The sequence below is a fragment of the Heptranchias perlo genome, chromosome 32 (genome assembly GCF_035084215.1).
Source record: "Heptranchias perlo isolate sHepPer1 chromosome 32, sHepPer1.hap1, whole genome shotgun sequence".
NCBI classification, from domain to species: domain Eukaryota; kingdom Metazoa; phylum Chordata; class Chondrichthyes; order Hexanchiformes; family Hexanchidae; genus Heptranchias; species Heptranchias perlo.
In genome coordinates, this window is record NC_090356.1 from 16,276,754 (window position 1) to 16,304,244 (window position 27,491).

At 42.6% G+C, this 27,491-nt stretch overlaps 1 protein-coding gene across 1 annotated transcript in view; it reads right to left on the reverse strand.

Moving 5' to 3' along the window:
* Window positions 1-27,491, reverse strand: part of acap3a (ArfGAP with coiled-coil, ankyrin repeat and PH domains 3a) — a 305,216-nt gene that overhangs the window by 35,936 nt on the left and 241,789 nt on the right. Inside the window, exon 11 of the mRNA XM_067970479.1 lies at window positions 543-655. Within this exon, the coding sequence (XP_067826580.1) occupies window positions 543-655 (113 nt within the window). The remainder of the gene's footprint in view (window positions 1-542; window positions 656-27,491) is intronic.

Genomic DNA, 27,491 nt, shown 5'->3' on the forward strand with positions numbered 1-27,491 from the left:
TGCTCAGATTTTTTTTTTGCCATCTTTTTCTTGAAGAGTTTAGCTTCCTGCTGGGGTTTGGCTCCACAGGTGCTAAGTGCCCCCATTAATTCACTGTGTGAGTCCAAACAATGAACGTCAGCAGAGTATTCACCCGCTATCCATATATAATATATATTTATATATATATACACACTTCCAGCAGGGGTCACTGCATAGTGATTGGGAATGGGTTGACTTTCCCAACTAAGATCAATTGCAACACCCCTAATTGGCACCTCATTTGAGATTAGTTAATTCAAACAAACCAGGGAAGAAACCCTTGTTCAGCATCGCTGAGCCATTAACAATTGATTAACACAACATTCAATTTAGACAACTAGAGATGCACAGAAAGATGAGACTGTTTGCTGGTGACAATTTACACCATGCCATTGCTAATACTGCTGGGGTACTTTATGTCATCAAACATAGAACTCCAAAGGCTCTTGGTTGATCACCATTGTAAAATGCGCATTTATTGTTCCCAGTTTAGAAACACAATAACAGCAAACACCACATACCGGTTCCACGTCTTAAAGGCATTACTTGCTCTTTTGAACAAATAACCTTCCATCACCACACCATTAGGGGCATCAATATTGAATTCAACTTTGGAATCATCGTATGAAAAGTCCTGTGGATGGATAAAGTATATTTATGATGAATATTAATACTTTGACAGTCAGTTGTATAACATCTTGCCTCTCAAAAGTTGACGACACCACTGTTCATTGTTAACATACATATGATTTGACAACCAATGTAATAGCAAAGGATGCATCTAAATATTACAGTCATGGAACATTATGATTCATTCTAACTTTGCTCATATATGTGTCCAGCTGGCATGGGCTCAGTTTCCATATGTATGCTGATAAATTCAGCTCTACCTCTCCACCATTACCATTCTCAATTCCACAACCATCTCAGTGATTTCAGATTGATTATCTGACATCAAGTTGTACTTCAGCCAGAACTTCCTCCAACTGTACATTGAGAAAACCGAATCCATCTTATTCACCCCGACCCCGATTCCATCTCTCTCCCCAGCTGCTCGCTCCAGCTGAACCAGATGGTGCATAATCATGGTGTCCAGGCTGAGCTTCAAATCCCATATCGCATCCATCATTAAGACCACATACTTCCATCTGTGCAACATTACTCGCCTCTGCCCCTACCTCAGTCCCACCACCGCTGAAACTTTTATCCACACTTTCAATACCTCAAGGCTTGACTTCTCCACTTCTCTCATCAATTCCCCTAGCTTCATTCTGCACAATTCCAATTCATCCAAAACTCCACTGTTCACATTTCATCTTGCCCACATTCTAACCTGTATTAAGTCCACTTGCCCATCACCACATCTTTATGTATCTCCATTGACTCCCTGTCACCCAATGTACTGAATTGGAAACTCCTGGATTACAAATCCCTCCATATCTCTGCAGCCTCTTCTAGCCCATAAGCGTACAGTCCCAAGTCTGACCTCCTGTACATTCCTGTGCTCTTATTTTGCTGGCAGTCCCAATTAGTGTTTGTCCTACTCAGCTTGGTTCAGTGGTAGCACTCGTCTCTACATCGGAAGGTTCTGGGTTCAAATTCTAATCCAGGACTTGAATACATAATCTATCTTGACATTTCAGTGCAGTAGCAAGGGAGTGCTGCATTATTAGAGGTGCTGTCTTTTGGATGTGATGTTAAAGTGAAGCCCCATATGTTCAGGTGGACATAAAAGCTCCAGTGGCACTTTTCTCAAGAAGAGCAGGGAATTCTCCCAGTGTGGTGCCAACATTCATCCCCTTAACCAACACCACCAAAACGGACTGATCTCACTACTGTTTGTGGCACCTTGTCATTTGCAAATTGTCAGCTGTGTTTGCCTACAAAAACAACAATAACTACTCCTGAGGACATGAATGATGCTATATAAATGCAAGTCTTTCTTTCTTTTACTCTTTGGAACTGGCATCCTAAGCCTCTCATTATTTCTCTACCCATCTTTAAAAACCTCCTCAAAACCTTGCCTTCGGTCATGACTAATTGTCTACTGCAGCTCAACGTCTGTGCTTTCCTACGTGAAGTGCCTTGGGATGTTTTAATTATGTTAATGGCTCTATTTAATTGCAAGTTGTTGGTGACCAAAATAATAGTTGGGCATTCCATGAGTCAGAGGCTGGGTTACTTTTCCTTTTATAACCATGGACTTAAACAGTGTATTTCCTCCTCCGAGGTTTGATAGAAAATTGGTCCTGTCAGAATTGATAATGGTCTCCCTTCTGAGTCCTATATGAAATGAATTTGGGGGACCTCAATCATCCTAAACACTACACTGTTGGATTGATCTACATAAGTGTTCTCTTGATAGTTTATTTTTTATTTGGGGGGGGGGGGTTGTCCTAGATAAAGGGCAAATTCCAAATAAGAATCCCCCTTAGGGATGGGGCACATTGGAACTGCCATATCACTCTCCATTGCCCAATAATGCAGTCCTCACACTGGCTGAAAGGTGTCCAGAAGCCACTAGGTGGAGCTATTAGTCAGGAATCTACATTCTAGGGTTCTAAACTATGGGTTGCAGTTTAGCAATGGTGAAATTGGGCTCCTTTGGTGGTTCAGTGGGTAAATAGACTGCATAGCATGGCGTTCAGCCATACAGACCAGGATGGTCCCCGGTTCAATCCCCAGTCTGTACTAAGTTAGCTAACCTCAACTGAGATGGTTGTTTAGCCACTCCAAACAGCCTCAGTGCCCCTGGGCTAAGAAAGGGTCTCCTAATAGCTCTCTATTGAACACTGCTGTGAAGCAGGTATGTGAATGTTGGCTCAGAACAGGAACAATGCTGGATGTGGTATCCCACAGGGTCAAATAGCTTGCCAAAATGCACTGTGTGGTCTCACACATATAAAATGATCAGCTGGGTGGAGTCTGTGAAATTGTACCCCAGGAAGACATTCTTTTCTATAAGCATGAGAGCAAATGGAGATAAATAAAGAATACACAGCCAGTATAACAGTAGAAAATAGAAATTCACTAAGTATTATTGCTAGAATCAACAGCAAAAGCTGGTCTATACAGCGGTATAATGTTAAATGCACTATATAATCATTTTTAAAAATCTAATGTGAGCCCACTGGAAATTGTCTGCAGGCATACTAAAGATTTAAAATGTGTTAATAAATTTCATGTAGCAGGTATTAAACCAGATCAAACAGAATTCTAACATACAATGGGACTGAAACCTCCTCTATCCATGGTGCTGAAATTTCAAGTCATATCAATCTATTTACATAAAAACATGTCATGATTGGACCTGCCGAATTAGTTATGTCCACAAACCCATCCATGCAGTAGTAATGATAGTTAATGTAATTAAACATGGCCTGGAGTAAGATAAGCACTACCAATAAGGAGGCAGAAACTTTGCCCTTTACCTTTTCATGATATTAGAAAGGTTAAATCTTTCATCCCATGCATTTTATATATATATATATATATATATATATATGAGAGAGAGGCAGGCTATTTTTATTTTACAAGTGATACAAAGGATACTCATTTTTCTCCCAACTATGAAGATATAGTTAAAGGTAAGGGTGGTCCAAACACCCACATTAATTGATAAGATGCAGAATCATTTTGATTTAGAAACCATACAATATCATTTATTTCATTCTCACAGTACAACGTTTTAAAATGGCTTTGACAGTCTGTTTGTGGTGTTAACTATTAAATTCACATAACTGGCAAAGTTTGAAACAGGATGTAACCCGGTACCAGAATTTGTCAGTCAATCCCAATCTTTATACCAGTACAGCACCAGCACTGGTGGCATCAAGTGAGAGACAATAGGAAAGAGTGTTGGAAGTAGTTCTTCTTCTCAGGTTCTTGAGATGCCAGCACAAAGAGGACCATCATCATTATTGGTCTAGCACTTAGACAGTTCATCGGGTTAAAGCTCTGAGCATTGATGGGAATTTTCTAAGTGTAAGTGCAATTTCACCAAAATGGAGTCAACTTAGCCCCTCTGGGACATCATAAAGATCATTTAACATTTCTACATAAAGATACTTAGAGATACATCCCGGAACCCTTGATGCAATGGGAATTACAGCTTTCACTTCTTTCACACAGAATGGAGAAACCTGTACTCAGTGCGCCGGCTGTTAGCCAGACATTGATCAGTGTCGGCAGCACAAAATCAATACAGTAAATTCTTAACTATGAATCTGATTTGCAAGTCTGATATCAGCAGTACAAAAAAAAAGCAATGCCCACACATCTCTCATACAAAAGAGGTACTGATACCTCCTGCAGTGAGGAGAGATAGCAAGAAACCTTATATTACCAGATAGGGCATCAGATGCACTCCAGAAATATTATTAATATCTTATTGAAAATCACAGCTAAGTACCCACCGTTGCCAATTTACAATTAAATATTCGGAGCATTAAAAAAAATCATTTAGGCACATATTTTGCAATTACGATAGTTAGCAGCTTACGTCTCTCTTGCTCTTTAAGACCATGTCAGTCACAACAAATTCTACCACTGCATTAAAGAAACAATACTTGTCTTTTTTTTCGTTATTTCGCTGATTTGCTGCAGTTACATTTTAGGAAATACAAAAAAGGGACCCGTTCTAACTTTGCCAAACTCACCAGCGTGTAGTCAAGTCTGCCAAAAATCTTCATTTTCAAACGGTTTAACGATACGCCGCCAAAAATTAAAAGTGAGAAGTGAACCCAAGGTGAACACTGAAAGTTTTTTGTTAAAATCACAAATGCACCATCTCCACAATCTTCAAAAAGAAGGGAATATGTTCGGTGAAGCTACGGTTCGGATTTCAATTGCAGCAAGAATCTTGTTTAGCGGCGAAAAGCCTCTCTTGACAGCTTAACTCTGTTGTCCCTTGGAGAGCTTCTTGTCTGTCTGTCTGCCTGCCTGTCTGCCTGCGAATGCCAACGCTGCACTGTCTGTTGCAGAAGTGTGTCAGACTCACAAGAGCCACTTGCCTGTTCCCCGTGCCTCTAGTCCCAGACAATAGCCCTCATTAGCATACAGCTGTCACTCTCTTGTAATTGCAACACTATGGGATGGACTTGCTATCCCTTCTATCGCCAATTCCCCATTCACCCCGCCACCCTTCTGCCCTCTGCTCACTATCTTGAGCAAGCCTGCCGCCTTTCAAACAGCAATTGCAGCGAGCAAGGACAAAGGGTTAAAGCCAGAAAATGACTCCACATGCATTCCGCAGCCACCACTGGCTGAGGGCTCCTCTCCAACAAGGCAACCCCTCCCTCCCTTAGCAGCAGATAGGCCGAGACACAGCACATGCTCAGCGGTGGTTGTATTATACGAGATCTAAGGCTCCATCTGCCTCATTCTGTTCTGGCTTAATCAAGCAGACACCAGTCTTTTTTTTTGGAAACCAACCCCCTGCACTTTTGTTGCTAAGGAATAAATCAAATTGCTTTTTTTTAAGGGCAAAAAGCCCCTTAGGGAATAAACTTATAGCACAGGAATTCTGCAAAACAATCCTTTCAAGGACAGGGAACAGACAGAAAGTTAAGGTGAAAACATCTTTGTTAGCCTGCACAACAAATATGAAATATTATACATATTAAAATGCTAGATTTCTTTTATAGTATTATTACATTGTTTTTTTGGTTACAATATGTTGAGATGTGTTACATTCATAGAATATTCAGTGTACATGGTACAATGTGGCTGGGGTCGAGCACTACCCTGGGGATTTGGTTCCAGGGAGCGGTTGTGGTTTTAGTGTGTAATGCTGTGCTTGCCCGATGTATCTGTTTCTGGTTGTATCACCAGGGCCTTGCGGATTACCCCATCCAGGCGGGAGTAGCACGTTCCTGCTGTTTGGTGTATAAGTCGTGTGGGGAGTGTTGTTGACATTCAGACCAGCATTGACTGGGTGGTTGGGCGTCTCCTGTTAGCACCTCAGTGGAATACACTGCTGGGCTGCAGTTAGGACGAGACCCAGGAGCTTACCAATGTCGCTACAAAAGGGAAGTTATAAAAGACTTGCATTTATATAGCGCCTTTCATGACCTCAGGATGTCCCAAAGCGCTTTACAACTAATGAAGCACTCTTGAGGTGTAGTCACGATTGTAATGTAGGGAATGCGGCAGCCAATATGCGCACAGCAAGGTCCCACAAACAACAATGTGATAGTGACCAGACAATATGTTTTAATGATGTTGATTGAGAGACAGATATTGGCCATGACACTGGAGAGAACTCCCGTGCTCTTCTTCTAAATAGTGCCATCAGATTTTTTTACGTCCAGTTGAGAGGGCAGACAGGGCCTTGGTTTAACGTCTCATGAAAGATCACTGGGGAGCCTTGCAGTATTTGAAGGCCACAGGATTTGGGTCTCAAAATTGCATTTCCCAGCTGTGACATTCCTGGACGTATGACTTCACCAGATTTTTGGTGAACTATTTGCCCCCATCTCTTGGAAAGCTTTTCTTCCATTTACACAAGTAAACAACAAATAACAGCCACAGTACAAGTAAATACTTTGCAAATAAAATCTGGACTGAAGGAAAGGGACAAAGACTGGAAACTTTACTATTTGAAAATAGTACTGGCTCAGAAACCAGAGAGACAAGCATGAATTGATGAAACAGCAGGAGGGAAAGACTAAGAACACAATGGTGTGTTGCAGCAATACAGTATTGAACACTCCTACAATGGGGTGAGGGGAAAACCTACAAAAGACAACAGATGCCCCAGAAGAAAGCAAATAGAGGAAAGTTCTGGCCAAGGGGACAGGGAGGTATAAACATTAAAAAGTGAAAATTGTGAGGTCTTTAAATATTAAATCGCTGTAAAAGTCTTCGAGCAGCTGAGGTACTTTTATTGACGTACACAGGCAACATTCAGTGACCTCTCAGATTAACAGGAACAAAAGGTCAGGTTTGAAGTTTGGTGACTTCGAGCAACAGAAAAGTTTAGGCCCAGAAATTAGGCCATGTGATATTATCGCACGCACATTCAACACACTAAGACCAAATTCCTTTGCTCGCAGTTGGTATGAGGTGTATGGCCAGGTTAACGTCATCATTAAAATAGGGGTCAGAGGAGTTAGAACCACATGTGCTAAATGTTATTCCCACTTGAGCCCCAGTGGCTCAACAAGTAAATGTCCTGCCCAAAGTGGAACTGATTAGAATCATCGAATCATAGAAGTTTACAACATGGAAACAGGCCCTTCGGCCCAACATGTCCATGTCGCCCAGTTTATACCACTAAGCTAGTCCCAATTGCCTGCACTTGGCCCATATCCCTCTATACCCATCTTACCCATGTAACTGTCCAAATGCTTTTTAAAAGACAAAATTGTACCCGCCTCTACTACTGCCTCTGGCAGCTCGTTCCAGACACTCACCACCCTTTGAGTGAAAAAATTGCCCCTCTGGACCCTTTTGTATCTCTCCCCTCTCACCTTAAATCTATGCCCCCTTGTTATAGACTCCCCTACCTTTGGGAAAAGATTTTGACTATCTACAGATTCATACAGATCGGATGGCTCAATGATAGTGACAATACCATCTTGCATGTGTATTCCTTTAACAAGGAAAAATGTCCCAAGGCTCTTCACCGAAACTCAATCAGACAAAAATGGACACCAAGTCAAAGGAGATGTTAGGAGGGTTGACTAAAAGATTGGTCCAAGAGTTGGATTTTAAGGAGAGCCTTAAAGGAAGAGAGGGAGGTGAAGAGGTGGATAGTGCTATGATTGGCCTCCATATTCTAAATCTAGGGAGGTGAAAAAACAAAATCAGCCAGGGTTCCCTCTCCTTATCACTAGTCAGTGAAATGAGTGTTTCTGTACTTTTTTTTAAATTCATTCATGGGATGTGGGCGTCGCTGGCGAGGCCAGCATTTATTGCCCATCCCTAATTGCCCTTGAGAAGGTGGTGGTGAGCCGCCTTCTTGAACCGCTGCAGTCCGTGTGGTGAAGGTTCTCCCACAGTGATGTTCGGAAGGGAGTTCCAGGATTTTGACCCAGCGACGATGAAGGAACGGCGATATATTTCCAAGTCGGGATGGTGTGTGACTTGGAGGGGAACGTGCAAGTGGTGTTGTTCTCATGTACCTGCTGCTCTTGTCCTTCTCAATGGAATCAAGGGATATGGGGATCGGGCAGGAAAGTGGAGTTGAGGTTGAAGATCAGCCATGATCTGATTGAAGGGCGGAGCCGTCTCAAGGGGCTGTATAGCCTACTCCTGCTCCTATTTCTCACATTCTTATGTTCTTATGATCAGGACAGTTGCTGGAGACTATGTTAGATGAGGTCAGGACTAGGCTCAGTTGTGATGCTCCCAAAGACCAAGTAACCCGCTGACACGCACGGGTCTAGGTTCATACATGAAAAGTGTCATTTGTGTGACAGCCAGGGCCCATGGAACCATACCTTAGCAAGAGTCAGTGCCTTCACAAGAAGAGGGGAGAACATTGTGCAAATGAAATACTGTTATAATCGAATTGCATTTTGTTCCCGCTCCCGCAGGGTTAGGATTTAAGCGGATTCAACAAAAAAGAAGCAACACGAGCGAACTTTAGAATAAATATGAGAGGGAAACATAGGATCTGCAAATAGAAACGATTTACTGTGGTCCTTTTATTATATCAAACCGTAGAGTTGGTATTTTGGGAAGTTACATTAAAAAAAATCACTCCAGCCTGCAGCAAAAAGATCCAATGCTGGTTGATATTTCATGCCTCCCTGTGCTCTGTATTAGATTATATAAATGGCCTCTTTTAGTCACCACTCACATAAGCACAGTCAACATGAATATATTACCTTAAGTTTTAAGGCTAGTCGAATTTCTGACATGGTATTCTTATTTTCTGCTTATAGTCATTTTAATTGCACCTGACAGAATGATGTCATTCTCCACTTCATACCCACTGCACACATTTTTAAATACAGCACAGTTACAGATGATGTCCACCGCAGGACTTTTGTACTTGTCAAAAATAGACAAAGACCAGTGGAGATCCTGGTGTGACATTTTCAGCCCCCTTTAAATTACACCATGGCACTGATAGTGGCCCTCGGTTGGGTGGCCGTGCTGTAATATAAATGAGCGATGCCAGAGCTGGATTTCCTGAGCTCTTTCAGAGGCAGCAGTGCAGTGGTTGTAAATGGCCACCATTTGTTCTACCCATGGGTGGGTTGAGCGACTCATCCCTACCACACAGCACAGCAATGCTGGTTTGGTTGCATTTTGCTTGTAAGACAGTGTATTGGTACCTTTGGCTTGTTGGCACAGTTGTACGTACACTGGCAGTGAAATGTGTTTAACAATTGAGGCAGTTCACTTGATCTTGTTCCATGGGGTTCAGCTGGGCTGGGGTGGAAGGAAAAAAGGGTTCTGCCTACATAAAGTGGCAGTCTGGCTGGGTGGGAGTTACTGTCCTTGCCTGAAGCTGCTGTTCCCCTTTGTGTGTAGGTGTATCTTATCCTCCTAGAGTGTAGTTTCAGTGTTCATGGTGGGGGGTGACCAGAAGATGCAGGGCTTGTGTTGTGATAGCCCTCAGGAGGTGTCTCTGAACTGCTTGGTATCCTTTCAGTTCTTTGTAGACACTCAACATCGCATGCTCAGGTTGGGCCGTGTCCCACATCTGTTTCAGCCACATATGTTGTGGGGAGCACAGTGCTGAGCAGGATGGGCTGGAACTTTGACTAGCAGCATCTGGGATAAATAGGGATGGAACATTCATCTTCACTGTGCTTACCCTTCCCATAGGTGACAATGGCAGACTATTCCATTTGTCTTGGTCGGTGGATATGCATTTTGGGTGGGTGGGAGTTTCCTTTTTATAGACTTGTAAGTTTCAGCATTACCTTTACACGTAGGCAACAGAAGCCAATTCCTGACCATGTGAAAGGCTAGGACTCCCATGTGTGCATGGGGGCATCCTGCATAAGGGATTTGCCTTCCATTCTGGGATAGTGTAACCTGCATTCTGAGCCGGCTGATATCCCTGATGGTTTGGATGGTGTTGAGGAGTAAGGTGGAGTGGTTAGTTACAGTGATATCTTGTGTTCGTTCTCTGAAGGCTATTTTCCACTGATACTTGGACCTACTGTTGCCAGAGGTTTTATAACCAAACATTGCAAACTGACATTGTCTCTCCTTCCTGATCTCCTGCATTGACTTTATTATTTTAAGTTCCGATTACATCACAGTCTAAACGGGAAAGTTTAGTTGAGATGATAGTTAAGTGTATAATTGCCCTTTGAAGGGATAAAGAATTGATTAACCAAGGTAACGCCTGGTATCAGGAATCATAGAAAGGTAAGTAAATTGGGTATCTTCTGTTGGGAAAAGATGTGACTTTAAGGTAACCTAATTGAGGTTCCCAAGGGCACTGATGTGTTGATCTGGGCAAATGGTTTACTATAGCAAAAGGTTCAAATATTGAGTGGCAAAATTAAAAATTAGGAAGTTAGGAATAAGAAGGGAAGTCAGACGGAAACTTTTTTGTTACATAAGGGTAGTAGGGTTATGGGCATAATTTATGAGGGAAGATCACCGATTGAAGGAAACATCATAAATGAATTCAAGAGGCAATTCCTGTGTTTCTGAAGAGAGAAGGGATTAAGGGATATGGGAAAAGGTGGGGTTAAGATCATTTCAAAAGTGATTTTTGGGACTAATGGTCATTTTCCTGTTTATAACTGGGAGTCAGAGAAGTCTTGTCTAAGCGCCATGACATTCAGCAATCAAACGACGTTCCCTATCATCGAGACAAGCCATTAGAGAATGCCTGACTGAATGACAGCTTGTAATCCGTTGTCCAGCAGTTATATTTCCCCGAAGCCAGCATCTTGGTTTCCCAAATAACAAACTGCTACTGTACTAAACATGCTTGCCAACGACAACCTGCAATTGTATAGCATCTTTAAAGCAATGGAAAGTCCCAAAATGCTTCCCAAGAGGTGAGAATGGACACTGTTCCTAGTTGAACACTTGCTTTTCTGCTCTGTAAGTGATAGCAGGTTGCCCCCTTCAAGAACTTGATGAATGGGTAGCCCTAAGAGCTCCTTAACCCCTATTCGTAGGCTGGGAATTTCCTCAGAGCTATTCCCGCTCCTGTGCCGTAACTTCGCTGGAAGTGGGGGAAACCCCGTTTACACACGAATAACGTTACAGCGTGGAACGAGTGCAGCTCCGAGGAAACTCCCGGCCATAGTGTCACTGAAGCCGGAATTTCACAATGTCACAACAGGGGAGATTTTAAACAAATGCCTGTTCCCAAGCTGCTTCTCACTGGCAGTTTAATAGCAAAAAAAAAAGCATAAGAATATAGTATGACTGGAGGATACCAATGAATGGGTAATTAGCTCTCTTTATAACATTCTGGATTAGAGGAAATTCAGAAAAAAACAGCTGTTTTAATTTGTGGTCATTGGCTGTTTTTCAGGAGAGGGATAGTGTACATACTGTATTATCATAAACTGTAACCCAGTTTAAAAAAAGCCTTGGGGAAAGAGTCTATTAATTTCTCAGTACTGACATCATATTTCCTAGAGCCATTGTTCTTAAGAGGCCTTTTTGGACAGCACCCACTGTAATCCATCAATTTAGAAAGGATATCAAAGTCAAAGTTTGCACATCTTGTGATACAAGGAAAATGCTTTTACTTTGAAGAATCCATGCATTTTCATCTAACTGATGGACCTTTAATGATTTATAATGGCTTTTCAGAGTGATGCCTTTCCATTGCAAACTTTCCTTTTAAAAAATATAAAACAAGTTGCTGTTGAAGAGCAGTTTTCTGAGAAGTGCACTGTAAGATGCCGAGAACATGTCAGGAGTGTTTGGGGAGCAGCCACCATTAATAATGGAGCTCCACGTGCAGGAACACGAGTCCCCCCTAAACACGGTGACATCATCCACGACAGTTCAAATGTCCTAGTGCGTGAATTTAACTCATTCACTGCCTATCTGCCCTTACAGTTTTGACAAAGGGAACCATGGGGGCTTTTGGATAACGCAACTTCAGCCGCAAACCTTCTCACCTTTCTGTTGCCTGAATGGAACCCAGAGGTAACTCACTCTCTAGCTGGTGTGGTTTCATATAATTAATACTGTGCAGTTCTGGTCACCAAATCACAGGAGATTACTGCTCTTCAGAAGGTGGAGATGTGGTGATTCAGGATATCAGGAATTTAATTTATGTGAAGAATCATAGATGGTTACAGCACGGAAGGAGGCCATTTGGCCCATCGAGAGAAAGACTAAGGAACTTGAGCTTGTTTCCTTTGGAAAATAGAACATGTCCTATTGGACATTTTCAAGATTATGAAGGGGATTGATAAAACTGATCCATCAAAATAGTTCATTCTGACAAGAGATTCAAACATCAGGGGATGTCAATTTCAAAGTTGGTAGTAAGAAGGGATGTCGGTTGAAACTTTTCACCCAAAAGATATTAGAATGATGAAAGTTATCAGGGATAGATATCGAAAGATACCGTATAAATGGTTTAAGAGGCGGCTGCATTCCTGGAGAGGGTTGACATTGGGGATTATGGTAAGAAGGTGGGTCAGTGGGATTGAGACCTATCTAATGGGCTTTTCCCATTTCTAAAACTTACGTTCTTACGATATGCATTCTGCTAGCATAGGCCATCCTTAACTTTATTTAGAAGGTCTGTAAAGTTTTTGTGAGAAAGAGAGAACAGCAGGAGCAATAGCAGCTGGGTTGAGTAGTGTTTGATAGGTCTGTGGATCAGCAGCCTTTGTTCTGGACAATAATATCCGAATAAAATCCCCAGCACTTCAGCAACTTGGGAAGAGTGTTTTTTAATCAGTGCACGAGCACCCGCTACTCCCTGAACTACCCACATCTTAACAGCAACCTGCATAAACAGTGTTTTTGAACAATCGATTCCCAAGTTGCAACAGCTTTGCAGGTTATCATGTCGGGGATTACAATTCACCCAAGTAATGCAGGTCTGCATGGATGTGATTCACTAATAATTCTTAACAGGGGAAATAAATCAGAGTAGTCCAGGCAGCACAAATAAATGAGCAAAAATCGTTCAGCTTAGAAATCATAGAATCATGGAATGGTTACAGCACAGGAGGAGGCCGTTCAGCCCATCGAGCCCGTGCTGTGCCTTCCTGTGATTTGGTGACCAGAACAGCACGGTATTAATTATATGAAACCATACCAGCTAGAGAGTGAGTTACAAAGCTGTAACCCAACCTCTGGGTTCCATTCAGGCAACAGAAAGGGGAGAGGGTTTGCGACTAAATGCGGAATTACTCAAGGTAATTTAATGAAGATAATCTAGAAATTACTGGATATTAGTAAACACTTAATGTGCTCATATAACATTCCTTTCTCTCCTATTTGAGCAGAGATGTCAACCCAATTTAAAATAAATGGCTTAAAGCCTGCATTAAAATATTGGAGAGTAACTTAGACTTGTATGTCTTGTCCAGCTTCTAATTTTTATTAGATAAATTTCAATAGTTCTTTCAATAATACTGTAAGCATGAAGAATTTATATTTCAAGCCCACTGAAACATTTTCTTTCACATTCCAAGTCAAATAATTTTACTTTGCACTCAGCTCATACTACACTTTGGTAACACGTGCATTATATTTTGCCCATATCATTTCCTCCTGAGCCTGCTGCAATGGTGTTATAAATTGGATAGCCAGGTGGTGAAGGATAGACTACTAGAGCCTGGTCTTCAGTTGCTTCCAAGCCTTTATTCACAGAGCTCCACATTACACCCACACCACACCCTAGATCAGCTTGCTTATAAATGGATACAAGAGCGTTCGCAATTGATATGCATCACCTGAATACAATTAACACTAATTGATATAAATCACATGGATACAATTAACAAATGGGGGCTCTTTGATAAGATTATTGGGTTTCTCCTGTATGAATATGTGTTTGTAGAACTGTTCTTATTAACCTCTCAGCATTCAACGACACGGTGACAATGATTGCACGTTTATTATTGTCACTTTGTTGGATTTTTTTTTTTTTTTTTAAAAAGACTGCATATAGTGACACCACAAGTCCCGGCCAGAATAGAGATGATGGGGGAATTCCCCCGTCAATCACGCCTGGAGACCGCACTGCTGTAAGTGACTGGGATTGATTTTATGCACATAATTTGTATCATGTAACTATCTTCCACTAACTGCATTTTGCTGGAGAAATAATCCTGCTGTACTCGGGAGACTCTGTTTGCTGTAGTTTCGATCATAAGGTCGGAGACTCTATAAATTAAAATCACAAGTCTTGCCCCCGCCTCCAACTCATTGGCTGACACAATGCTGTCAATATTCACTCCATTTTTTTTTTTATCTTCAATCATTTTTGTTCTTGGTCTGTTACATAAAAGGTTCACTGTCGGACTGGCTTGCTCATCATGTAATTCAGTGATTTGCAGCAAAACAAAATGGCTCTCAGCAAGGCTTTAACCTGAACAAGGTTCGGCAATAACAGGCAACCACTTGCCTTGGGCACTAAAATTAATGTTGATGGACCGGCTGTTCCCCTCCCCCCACTCACCCAATGAGGGTCAGAAACCGTCTCCACTCTCCCCACACAATAAGGCCCTGGATGAATGGTGTGGCTCCCTCTTGCAGCCATTTGCAAAGCGTAACATGGCATTACCTGCCTCCCCTCAGGCTCTGAAACTAGTCAGTTACCAGACGTGGAAACAGATAATGGCATAGGTTGAGTTAGCCTTCCAGCAGTGCCCTCTGCTTCTCCAAAGATACTTCATGAGAGGTAAAAAAAAAATTATAGCAATACTATTTTACATTGACGGGTGAGACAGACACTTGCTACCACTAAATAGTGCAGTAAGTTGAGAGAGGAAATAGGTTTAAATGCCAAAAAGTCTTTGGGCTAACTGAGGAATGAACACTTCTTGGCGTTGCAGTATTTGTGCCTGTGACTCAACATGGACCCCTCCCATCCCATCCCTCACCATAAGTTGGAAGAAAATTCCATCTACAGTATAAGGGGATAAAAGTAAAGACAAATATTGGACTAATCAAATCTTTCAGCACCAATCTATTGCCTGTCCTGACCAATCCACCTCTGGGTACTTCAGTTCTGAGTGCACGTCACAAGGTGACCGCCATCACTGCCTTTGGGAATGTAATAAATAACTATAATTATAAAATATGATGCCAGATACATTTAAATTGAGCAAGTCTATTGTGCTATCTTTTATCCAGATTATTTCCGGAACAGTTGAGCTTTCGAAAGATGGAATAATGGCAACTTTGCTCAGTGAATATTAAAAATATGCAATTTTTCCAGAGTTCCTTATGCAACCTTTATCTGAAACTAGCTAAAGCCAGTTAACATTGAAAGTTGCATTCGGTATTGAATCAGTGAGAGGTTAATACAATCCATAGGAAACAATGCATTGGATTTAGCTGCTGAAAGTAATTCCATTAAGGATTCAGATTTTTCTATCCCTCATTCTGCAACGTACTCTAACTGCCTTGAGACTCTACAACCCGTGCACATTCAAGCCATGAATACTAATAGTAATTAAAACTCTAACATCTGTTAATAAATGAACAAAATGCAAGTAAAGTTTTCATCACATCACAGAAATGGACATTTTGCAAGTGTGGTCAAATCTACCTAAGTATAATTCTAACAAAAATCTCAATTTACTTCCATTGCTTTCCATTGCATTCTAACTCATTTAATAGAGATCAGATAGGGAGATCGAATCACCTCAGATTAATGTGGAATCACTGGCTAATGTTCTTTGCAATCTAGACCAAATGGTTACAGTGAACTCTAAAGGTCAGGCTGACACATCACATTAAATGTAACAGGAGCACTGAGTAGGTAATTGTGCTGCCATGCCATACAGGCCAGGATATTCCCAACATTAACCACTTTCTTTGCCGAGTTAGCTGATCTCAGCTTAGATGGCAAGAGGGACACTGCAATATGCCACAGTAGCCAGGTGGGCAAAAATGAGCCAGGTTCCCAATTTTTGGTCGCTCGCTAGTGACCCCTGCTGGAAAGTAAGTCAACTGCTGACACTCTCCAGGATCACACGCAACAAATGGCCACTTGAGCATTGGAGGTTAGATTGCTGATTGTACCTGTGGAACTTTACCCAGATGAGTCAGTGTCTTCGGGGGAGGGGGGGCGGTGAGTGGGGAAGAGTTGCTATGCTCCCATATTCCCTGTTCCCACATTTCCCTACAATCACGATTGTTTTTTCCTGATTGCACAACAAGTGCCCAAGGGAAAAAGTAGGAGAAAATGAGGCTGTTTGCAAAATCTCCCTGCATTTTCACCAGCATACTTGCCGCATTATTATATTTTAAAATCTTTGGTTACTCTGCAACGCCCGCTTCTGCCCCTATCTCAGCCCACCTGACAATGAAACCCTCATTCACGCCTTTGTTACCTCCAGACTTAACTATTCCAATGCTCTCCTGGCCAGCCTCCCATCCTCCACCCTCTATAAAATTCAGTTCATCCAAAACTCTGCTGCCCCTATTTCACCCTTCATCCACTCAACCATCATCCTTGTGCTCACTGGCCTGCCTTGGCTCCTAGCCCCTCAAAGCCGCAGATTTTAAATTCTCATCCTCGTGTTTAATCCCTTTATGGCTTTGCCCCTCCCTATCTCTGTTACATCCTCCAGCTCTACAATCCTCCGAGAACTCTGTGTTCCTCAGTCTCTAATCTCTTGAGTATGTCCCATTACCCTTGCCTCACCATTGGTGGCTGTGCCTTCAGCCTCCTACGCCCCTCACTGTGGAATTCGCTCCCTGAATCCCTCTGCCTCTCTTTCCTCCTTAAAACCCATCTCTTTGAACAAGCTTTTAATTAGCCCTCCTAATATATTTTCTTTTATCTGATTATGTTTCTGTGAAGCACCTTGGGACATTTACCTATGTTAAAGGCCCGTTATAAATGGAAGTTAATTAGAATTCACAGCACATAAACAGGCCAATCGGCCCAACTGGTTTATGCCAGCATTTGTACTCCACACGAGCCTCCTCCCATCCTTCTTCATCTCACCCTATCCGCATAACCTTCTATTCCTTTCTCCCTCAAGTGTTTATCTAGCTTCCCCTGCAATAACATGCAGGTACAGCAAGCAATTAGAAAGGCAAATGGTATGTTGGCCTTTACCGCAAGGGGGTTGGAGTACAAGAGTCAAGAAATCTTGCTGCAATTGCACAGGGCTTTGGTGAGTCCACACCTGGAGTATTGTGTACAGTTTTGGTCTCCTTACCTAACGAAGCTTATACTTGCTTTAGAGGCAGTGCAACCCCTCAGCCTTCTCTTTTGTAGAGAAAAGGGCTCCAAGTCTGTTCAGTTGTTGTTGTTGCATGTATCTGGTCAAAATGAAACTACTGTTAATAGGCCCAGGGCTAATCAAATTCTAGAGTGCACCTTGTGGTGATTTGATTTGAAATCGAGCCGGGGGATCCAACCCTGTGTAACTCGTTAGTGAGGCCACATTTACAACATTATGTGCAATTTTTGACCTCTCACTTTCAAAGGACATTGATGAAATGGAGAGAAGAGCGACTGTATCGATCCCAGGATTTAAGGTTGTAAGTTATGATGGGAGACTCAGATTTGAGCTTGTTTTCAGATGACAGCAGAACATTTTCTGAGGGGTGGAGATATAATTCACGTCTTTAAACTGCTTAAAGGTGCAGATAAATGGATGTAAGTAACTTATTTAGCTTGGAATGTGATTGCCAATAGATGGCATGAGTAAAAAATTAACAACCTCAAGGCAAAAGCAAAGAGTAGAACAATCTGTTTTTCCCCCACAGAGCAAAGAATATAAATAGACTCCCAGCAAAAGCAGTTAATGTTGTGTTCATTCATTTGATAAAAGAAACACCGGATAAATAAAACCCATTTAAAAGCAATTGGCACTGATGATTACATTCCCTGTAGAATCCAATAGTTCATGTGCTGATAGGACCATGGGCGAGTCACCGGTGGGAACTGGATGTGGTGATTGTAAGGCTGACTAATTTTGTGACGTTTTGAATGCCCTGCAGCGGGCCCTTTAAGGGCTGCTGGCTAGGCCGCTCTATGCCAAGTACCAATGGTAGGAGCATGCGTGACCAGCGCTCCATCCATTGGTACCTGGAAATAGTATTGGGGGTCCAATGTGTGTCAGTGAGGCACCCATTTGAAACAAGCGGGCAGGATGGAAATGGTGGCAGATGGATTGGCAGTGGGAATGGCGCAGTAAGGATTGCACTGCCATTTTCCCTGCACTGTCGCCCTGTTCCCAACCGAAAACAGGGACAAAAATCAGCCCCAATGAAACTGCCTCCGTCCTTGATGTCTTCTCACTCGTATTTTGATACCTGGTTATTTATAGCTTCCTATTTCCTCTCGCTTTCATTCTCCTTCACACTGCTCTACAATTTTTTTCTTTCCATCTCTCTCGTTTGCTTTTCATTGATATCTTTCCCTGATATTTTCCATTAAGTGCTCTCTTGCCTGCACTTCTCATTCCTCTCCCTTTTCTTTGATACATTTTCCCCACTTAGTCCCCCTGATATAACGCACAGCGCAAACATCAACAAGGTGACAAGATCACAGAGTATATTTTCCTGCATCTCTCAATATTCAAAAAAAAGTCAGTGCGAGCACCAAATAGAGTTTCCCATTTTAAACTCACACTGATACTTTTGCTAACAGAGAAAAATACAATTCCATATATTTTGTCTGAATCTGCGGTCTGTTTCTGACATTTACTGGGCCCAGACGGTTTGTAGAAAATGTGACAAATTCCACATCTTTATGTTACTTGAGGTTCCTTCAAACTACAGGAATCCGGAGACAGATGAGAGCACTGGTTATCAGCTAATCTATCGGACTACGGTTTTTGAGTGAAAGTGGTCAATATTATTGCAAGATTTACATGGAGGGGAGTGTGGTCATGTTTCGTCAATTTATTCAGACATGGAACGAAAATTAGAAGCGTTCCTCGGGAGGCTGGATGGTACTTTGGGTGAGATCATGGTCTGTCCTTTCACCTCTGAGACCTACATTAGAGTTTCCCCTAATTCTACATTACTCCACACTCCAGTCGTTACATCACACATAACATTGATCCCATTCTGAAAGCAGCAATCACACAATTCCCTGAAGTGGCCCAGACTGACTTTGAGTAATTATCACCACATCATCATTACACATCAGTGCAAAATTTTATTTAATATACACATCACAATAACAACATGTTTCCTCTGGTGAATATTTCCAGTAAGTAATCACTTTGTATGTGAATGATTTTTACTTCAAGTTTCAACCACTCCAACACCGCCCCCCCACCCAAGGGTCTATTTCTTCCTTGATAACTCTCTTGCTGTTTTAATACTGGAATAATATCTCACTGTTTTATTTGGCTTCTATAGCTCGCTCATCTTTGGATCCTTCTTTGCTCCTCTGACTGCCTTTTTTATTTACATTTTTGGAGGTTCCTGTATTATTCCAAGTCATTTCCCCCTTTAAGCTTTCTAAAGCTTGTTTTACTTAGTTACTTTATTTTGTATTGTATTGTGAATCTAGTTAGGGTCATGTTTGTTTAGTCTGCACTTAGTCCTTAGTATATATTTATCTTGCATTCCCAGTAGTATATGCTTAAAGACATTCTGTTTGTTCTCAATGGAAGTTTCATCGAGTACTGTCGCTCTGCCTTTTGATTTTTTTAAGTAGTTCTCTTATTCTCTTGAAGTTAGCCCTTTTAAAGTTGTATAGCTGCATTTTAATTTTGTTACATTCCAAATCATGCTACATTTAATTATGTTATGATCACTGTTACCCAGGAACGTCACTATTTCCAATCATAGTATACTATTTGGGTCACTTGTCATTACCAGTTCAAGATATCCGTCACTTCTAGAGGCATCCTGGGTCAGAAAACAGTCATGCATTACTCGTACTATTGTAAACAATTTTACAACACCAAGTTATAGTCCAGCAATTTTATTTTAAATTCACAAGCTTTCGGAGACTTCCTCCTTCCTCAGGTAAATGTTCAGGATCTCCTTGAAGCCTACGCATTTATACATATAGAACAATACATGGTGTTTACAGACTGCCCCTGCAACTGCCCGTTGCCAAGGCAATCACCGTGTTCAGACAGAGAGGTGTCACCTGCAGAACCCCCGAATACACATTCAACAAAAAAACAAACAGGGAAAAAAAAGAGAAGAAAAACAGAGAGAGGCAGAAACATCCGGAAGGCAGAGAGAGCCAGCAAATGACCCATTATATTAAAAACAGATAACATTTGTTCGCTGGTGGGGTAACGTGTAGCGTGACATGAACCCAAGATCCCGGTTGAGGCCGTCCTCATGGGTGCGGAACTCGGCTATCAATTTCTGCTCGACGATTTTGCGTTGTCGTGTGTCTCGAAGGCCGCCTTGGAGTACGCTTACCCGAAGGTCGGTGGATGAATGTCCATGACTGCTGAAGTGTTCCCCGACTGGGAGGGAACCCTCCTGTTTGGCGATTGTTGCGCGGTGTCCGTTCATCCGTTGTCGCAGCGTCTGCATGGTCTCGCCAATGTACCATGCTCTGGGGCATCCTTTCCTGCAACGTATGAGGTAGACAACGTTGGCCGAGTCACAGGAGTATGAACCATGCACCTGGTGGGTGGTGTCCTCTCGTGTGATGGTGGTATCTGTGTCGATGATCTGGCATGTCTTGCAGAGGTCACCGTGGCAGGGTTGTGTGGCGTCGTGGACGCTGTTCTCTTGAAAGCTAGGTAATTTGCTGCGAACGATGGTCTGTTTGAGGTTGGGTGGCTGTTTAAAGGCGAGTAGTGGAGGTGTGGGGATGGCCATAGCGAGGTGTTTGTCCTCATTGATGACATGTTGAAGGCTGCGGAGAACATGGCGTAGTTTCTCCGCTCCGGGGAAGTACTGGACGACAAAGGGTACTCTGTTGGTTGCGTCCCGTGTTAGTCTCCTGAGGAGGTCTATGCGATTTTTTGCTGTGGCCCGTCGGAACTGTCGATCGATGAGTCGAGCGTCATATCCCGTTCTTACTAGGGCGTCTTTCAGCGTCTGTAGGTGTCCATCGCGTTCCTCCTCGTCTGAGCAGACCCTGTGTATTCGCAGGGCCTGTCCATAGGGGATGGCCTCTTTGACGTGGTTAGGGTGGAAGCTGGAAAAGTGGAGCATCGTGAGGTTGTCCGTGGGCTTGCGGTAGAGTGAGGTGCTGAGGTGCCCGTCTTTGATGGAGATTCGTGTGTCCAAGAAAGAAACTGATTCTGAGGAGTAGTCCATGGTGAGCTTGATGGTGGGATGGAACTTGTTGATGTTATCCCACCATCAAGCTCACCATGGACTACTCCTCAGAATCAGTTTCTTTCTTGGACACACGAATCTCCATCAAAGACGGGCACCTCAGCACCTCACTCTACCGCAAGCCCACGGACAACCTCACGATGCTCCACTTTTCCAGCTTCCACCCTAACCACGTCAAAGAGGCCATCCCCTATGGACAGGCCCTGCAAATACACAGGGTCTGCTCAGACGAGGAGGAACGCGATGGACACCTACAGACGCTGAAAGACGCCCTAGTAAGAACGGGATATGACGCTCGACTCATCGATCGACAGTTCCGACGGGCCACAGCAAAAAATCGCATAGACCTCCTCAGGAGACTAACACGGGACGCAACCAACAGAGTACCCTTTGTCGTCCAGTACTTCCCCGGAGCGGAGAAACTACGCCATGTTCTCCGCAGCCTTCAACATGTCATCAATGAGGACAAACACCTCGCTATGGCCATCCCCACACCTCCACTACTCGCCTTTAAACAGCCACCCAACCTCAAACAGACCATCGTTCGCAGCAAATTACCTAGCTTTCAAGAGAACAGCGTCCACGACGCCACACAACCCTGCCACGGTAACCTCTGCAAGACATGCCAGATCATCGACACAGATACCACCATCACACGAGAGGACACCACCCACCTGGTGCATGGTTCATACTCCTGTGACTCGGCCAACGTTGTCTACCTCATACGTTGCAGGAAAGGATGCCCCAGAGCATGGTACATTGGCGAGACCATGCAGACGCTGCGACAACGGATGAACGGACACCGCGCAACAATCGCCAAACAGGAGGGTTCCCTCCCAGTCGGGGAACACTTCAGCAGTCATGGACATTCATCCACCGACCTTCGGGTAAGCGTACTCCAAGGCGGCCTTCGAGACACACGACAACGCAAAATCGTCGAGCAGAAATTGATAGCCAAGTTCCGCACCCATGAGGACGGCCTCAACCGGGATCTTGGGTTCATGTCACGCTACACGTTACCCCACCAGCGAACAAATGTTATCTGTTTTTAATATAATGGGTCATTTGCTGGCTCTCTCTGCCTTCCGGATGTTTCTGCCTCTCTCTGTTTTTCTTCTCTGTCTTTTTTCCCTGTTTGTTTTTTTGTTGAATGTGTATTCGGGGGTTCTGCAGGTGACACCTCTCTGTCTGAACACGGTGATTGCCTTGGCAACGGGCAGTTGCAGGGGCAGTCTGTAAACACCATGTATTGTTCTATATGTATAAATGCGTAGGCTTCAAGGAGATCCTGAACATTTACCTGAGGAAGGAGGAAGTCTCCGAAAGCTTGTGAATTTAAAATAAAATTGCTGGACTATAACTTGGTGTTGTAAAATTGTTTACAATTGTCAACCCCAGTCCATCACCGGCATCTCCACATCATTACTCGTACTAGTTCTTTTTCTCGACCACTTGGAAATTGTTAGCTTTGAGGTTGGCTAAAGGTCCCTGTTGGTAGGAACTTTCTGTTTCCACAGACTATCCTTCCCTCTTTATACAGCAACCTGTTCTCCATTTTGCTTTGAGCTGAGGGTGTAGAGCAAACCCCGAGATTTATCTTTGCCCATTGTTCACAACATAGCCAGGATAACTTGTTGGGGTATTTAACATGTATCCTTCTTTTAACTCTCACATGACCCTGACACACAGAGCTACTCCATCTCCTTTCCTCTCCAGTCTGTCCTTCCTGAACATTCTAAACCCTTGTAAATGTCAGCTTGGCCCAGTTGGTCGCACTCTCGCCTTTGAGTCAGAAAGGCTGTGGATTCAAAACTCACTCCAGAACTTGAACATATAATCTAGGCTGGAAAATTAGTGCAGTACTGAGGGAGTGCTGCATTGTCAGAGGTACCATCTTTTGGATAAGACGTTAAACCAAAGCCTCGCCTGCCACTTCAGGTAAAAGTAAAAGATCCTATGGTACTATTCAGTGAAGAGCACAGTGTTCTTCCCATCACTTAAATATTCCTTGCTCAACTAACACAACCAAAAAAATCTAGCCATTCATCTCTGTTGCTGTTTATGGGATCTTGCTGTGTAGAAATTGGGCTGCAGCGTTTGCCAACCTAAATTAGCTGTGGGGCTTTGGAACATTCGGAGGACATCCAAAGTCTATAAAAATCCAAGTTCTTGTTTACTTTATTTTGTACTTATCGCTATCAATGGGGGTTAACCATGTTTCTGAGATACCTATCAAGTCTTAGTTTTCAACTGCCATAACAGCCTCAGGTTCAGTCACCTGGTTACAAATGCTTCTAGCACTTGCACATGCATCTTAATTGGTTAAGCTTGGCCTTCAAAAAATTCCTTTCTCTATTTGATCTTTCTGCTATTAATGTCCTCTATTTTTGGCCTGTCTAGTTTATTGTCCCCCCGCCCCCCCAACTAGTTTAAATCCTCCCCCATAGAACTATTTGCCCTCTCTGCAATGATACTGCTGCCAATTTGGGGGTAGTGAAATTCCCCTGCCCTAACACCTGTCCCAATGTCCTAGGAATCTGAAACACTTCCTTCTACATTATCTCTCTAACCATGAGTTGATCTGTCTGTTTGTTTCTGCCTAAATGGTCCAGTTTGTGCCACCAGGAGTAATCCTGAGATTACTTTGTCTTCTGGCTGGTTTCTACCTGTATCATATGTCCCTTATCCTGGTGCCTGGGAGGCAACATGCCATTTGGGACTCCTGGTCGCGACTGCAAAATTATGCCGTCTATCACCAGACATGAATCCTTCATGAGTACTAACACACAACTGCCACCATTGATATAGTCACTCTTCTCTTCACTCTAACCCACAGGATTTTTCTGTACCGGCTCCGGACTGTGTCCTCTTGCTTCCCCCTTCAGGCAATCGAACACTTCCGCCCCTCTGCTTCACTATTCTCTCAATCTGCGGCAAGACCACCCTCTGGATTGTATCGTCCAGAAACCTCTCCTCCCGTATCGGTTGCTGCGTGTCGTCAACTGATCCTCCAGCTCAGCATTCCTCGGCTCGAGGAACACAACCTTCTGACACTTGATACTCCTCCTGGAAATTCTGCAGAACCAGGAAATCCCATATCATGCAGGCCACACACATCACGAGTCTAGCTCCTGACCCTGCCATTTCTATACCCCCAGCTACTGTGTGCTACTCACAAAATCCAAAACTGCAGCTCATTTTCTTGCTTACCTATTTATCCATTTTTTATGGTTAACGTCTTACTAGCTAAACACAATTTTTAAATACCTTTTATAAGCTGATCGTTCTGAATATACTAGATTAATTTATCCTTTTCAATATTATTTCAACAAATGCAATCTAACTATCTTTAAAACTGTCCGATATGGTTATCTTAAATGTACTATCTCTCACACGTTACTTTTACAAAAAAAAACACAAAGAAGAAATAAGCCACTAGCTTTCACTCAGTGGCTGCCATATCAACTGCAGGTCTAATATGCAAATCCTCCCATTTAATACAGTTTAGAAAAGTTAAATTAAAATTCAATAATATTTGAGAAATTACCAACTTGAAAAGAAAGTGACTGAAGGCAGCAACTTGGTACTGAAATTTCAAGCCCTGAACCCATCATGTCTGATTAAAGCAGGTGACGGATTCATCTGCTTTGTACTAGGTTGTTAACCATTCAGTTTTTAGCAGGATAAAGGTCCCATGCAATTAATTTAGAAACCTGTCTACAACAAGCTGATTATTTTAATTGAACAATCAGGAGGGTTTATCTTTTCCAGAACACTCAGCCCGATTTAGTTCCCCCGATACTTTAGTGGGTAAACGTACTTTTCAGTATAGATCTGAACCATTGTTCATGTACAAGCCTAGATAACGAGTGTCAGCACGTTATTTGCTCAGTTGGGTGAGGGTAGGGACATCGTAATCGAGCTAGGTCCTGTTCTCCACTGACATCCACATACATGGTTCCAGTGAGGCTCATTGGACAGCTTTCCCTACTTTGTCCAGGGATGTTGAGACCAACTATAGCCCCCCTGCTTCCAAACCTGACTTGAGATCAGCTAACTCAGCACAGACTGGCACCTTCCTGGTCTGTCTAACTTAGCAACATACTGGGAAGCCACTAAGCAATTGAGGGAGCTTACATTTAAAATATCTATCTTGTCCGTTTATGATTTCTGAACCAGTAGCATGATGGTACTGGACAAAGAGATAGGACTAATGTAAAGGACCGAGATGATTCTATGAATAGCCATTGTGCTAAGCAGTTATTCAGCTCAAATCCAATTGTTGTAGCAAGCCAGCTGTTATGATGTGCTTAATGAGGAAAGCCTGCAGAGAGTTTGGCTACTAATCAGTATATTAATTTGAACTACCGTTCCAGAAAATTCTAAGCTGTCTAGGCAAGAACATGTTGGTTTGTATTTTTAAAACAATGAAAGGTAACAGGCTCTTGCCTGAAGAGAATCTTGTCAGATCCAGCCTCTGGTTACTAACTTGCCAACCACAGTAACGCTCTGTGTCAGTTCAATCATCTCGGTCCTTTACATTAAACTGCAGTGCAGAAGTGACTGACTTCCTCGATCTGCAAATATGCTCCAATTCATTTGCTCTTTCTTGGTCCATGAGGTAAGTTGCCCCATGATGAAGAAAAATGTATTTCTTTTTTTCAGGAGGAAAAAGAAATGAATTTCGATCATCGCACACAGTGAGTGGGCATAGTGGAGACTGAGCTACAAGCAGCACCGTTGCTGCCATTTTGTAGGCAGAGTCCACAAGCCAATTGTCTAGTGCCAGCTTGGCACTGCCTGACCCATTTAGTACTTGCATGCCAACTTGTGATTTCATTTCATCAGCCTTTTAAAAACACTTTTGAACTACTGTGACAGAAAATTTGAAAATCCAGGCAAGAACATGTTCATTTGTATTTTTAAAACAATGAGAAGTAAGTGGCTATCATCTTAAGGGACTTGTGTCAGATTACTTTGATTACTAGATTGGCAATTGTTTTAATATACTGAGCTGTTCAACTGTATTATAATTTCATTGTTCAGCACAAAATGTTACTATTAATGATTTGAATTAATTCTTTAAAAAAAATCAAGCAGCAAAATTAAAATACCTGGTTTTGCAATGTTGGATGGTACAAATGGTACTTTAAAGCAGAGTTAATATGCACTATCATTATACCAATTGGTTTAGCTGCTAAATGATCTGTTGCTAATCAAAAATTTATATGCAAATTATTGAGTAAGCATCATTTTCTCACTCAGGGGATAATAAATCCAATATCCTTCTTGTCACTTTTTCCCTCTTATTTATTCATTCTAAGCCTATTTTTCCCCCAATTTCTTCCCCCTCCTCCTTTGAAGGTGGTGACTGATAATGAGGTACAGTTCCACGAGTACTGAGCATCCTCTGGTGCCTCATCCAAGTGGCAATTCATCCTGTGTAAGCTGAGACATTGAGGCTAAAAGGCTATTCGTCCATCCCTACTGCTCTTTCACATGGTTTCCAAAGACAACAATATTATTGGACGAATGCTTTAAATACTCCTCTTAAATTCCGCTCTCTGCTAATTTAATGGCGGTGTTTTAAATAAACAGATTAATGCCTGTTAAAACAGTAGCGTGTAGAATTTGATGCGAGCATGCCAAGTGTTCATACAATAACTTCCCCGACCGTAGTTTCCATTACTGTCTCTCACCCTTTTTGTAGCACAGAACTGCTTGGAGAAACGTGATTTTCCAATAGGTCGGTGCAATCTGCCCCATTTATAACGTGGGCCAATTGTTTGTAAGTCACAAACTGTAACAAGCGCCATGGGACGTTTTACTACATTAAAGGCGCTATATAAATGCAAGTTGTTGTTGTTGTTCTAGTTCTGGCTACAGACAATGATAAGTAACAGGCACCGCTGGCAAAGTGTTTATATTTGCCAACCTAGGGCAGCAGCTGCCTCCCCTATATTGCAGCCTTGCCAGCTGCCAATGCTGTGATATAAAGGGTCTGACAGAGGATCCACCGCATATCTGTTGTGAAACCAAATATCTTCTATAACTGTAAAAGAACTGAAAACATGCAGTGTTTTACGTTTTTGTTCAAATCAGATCCT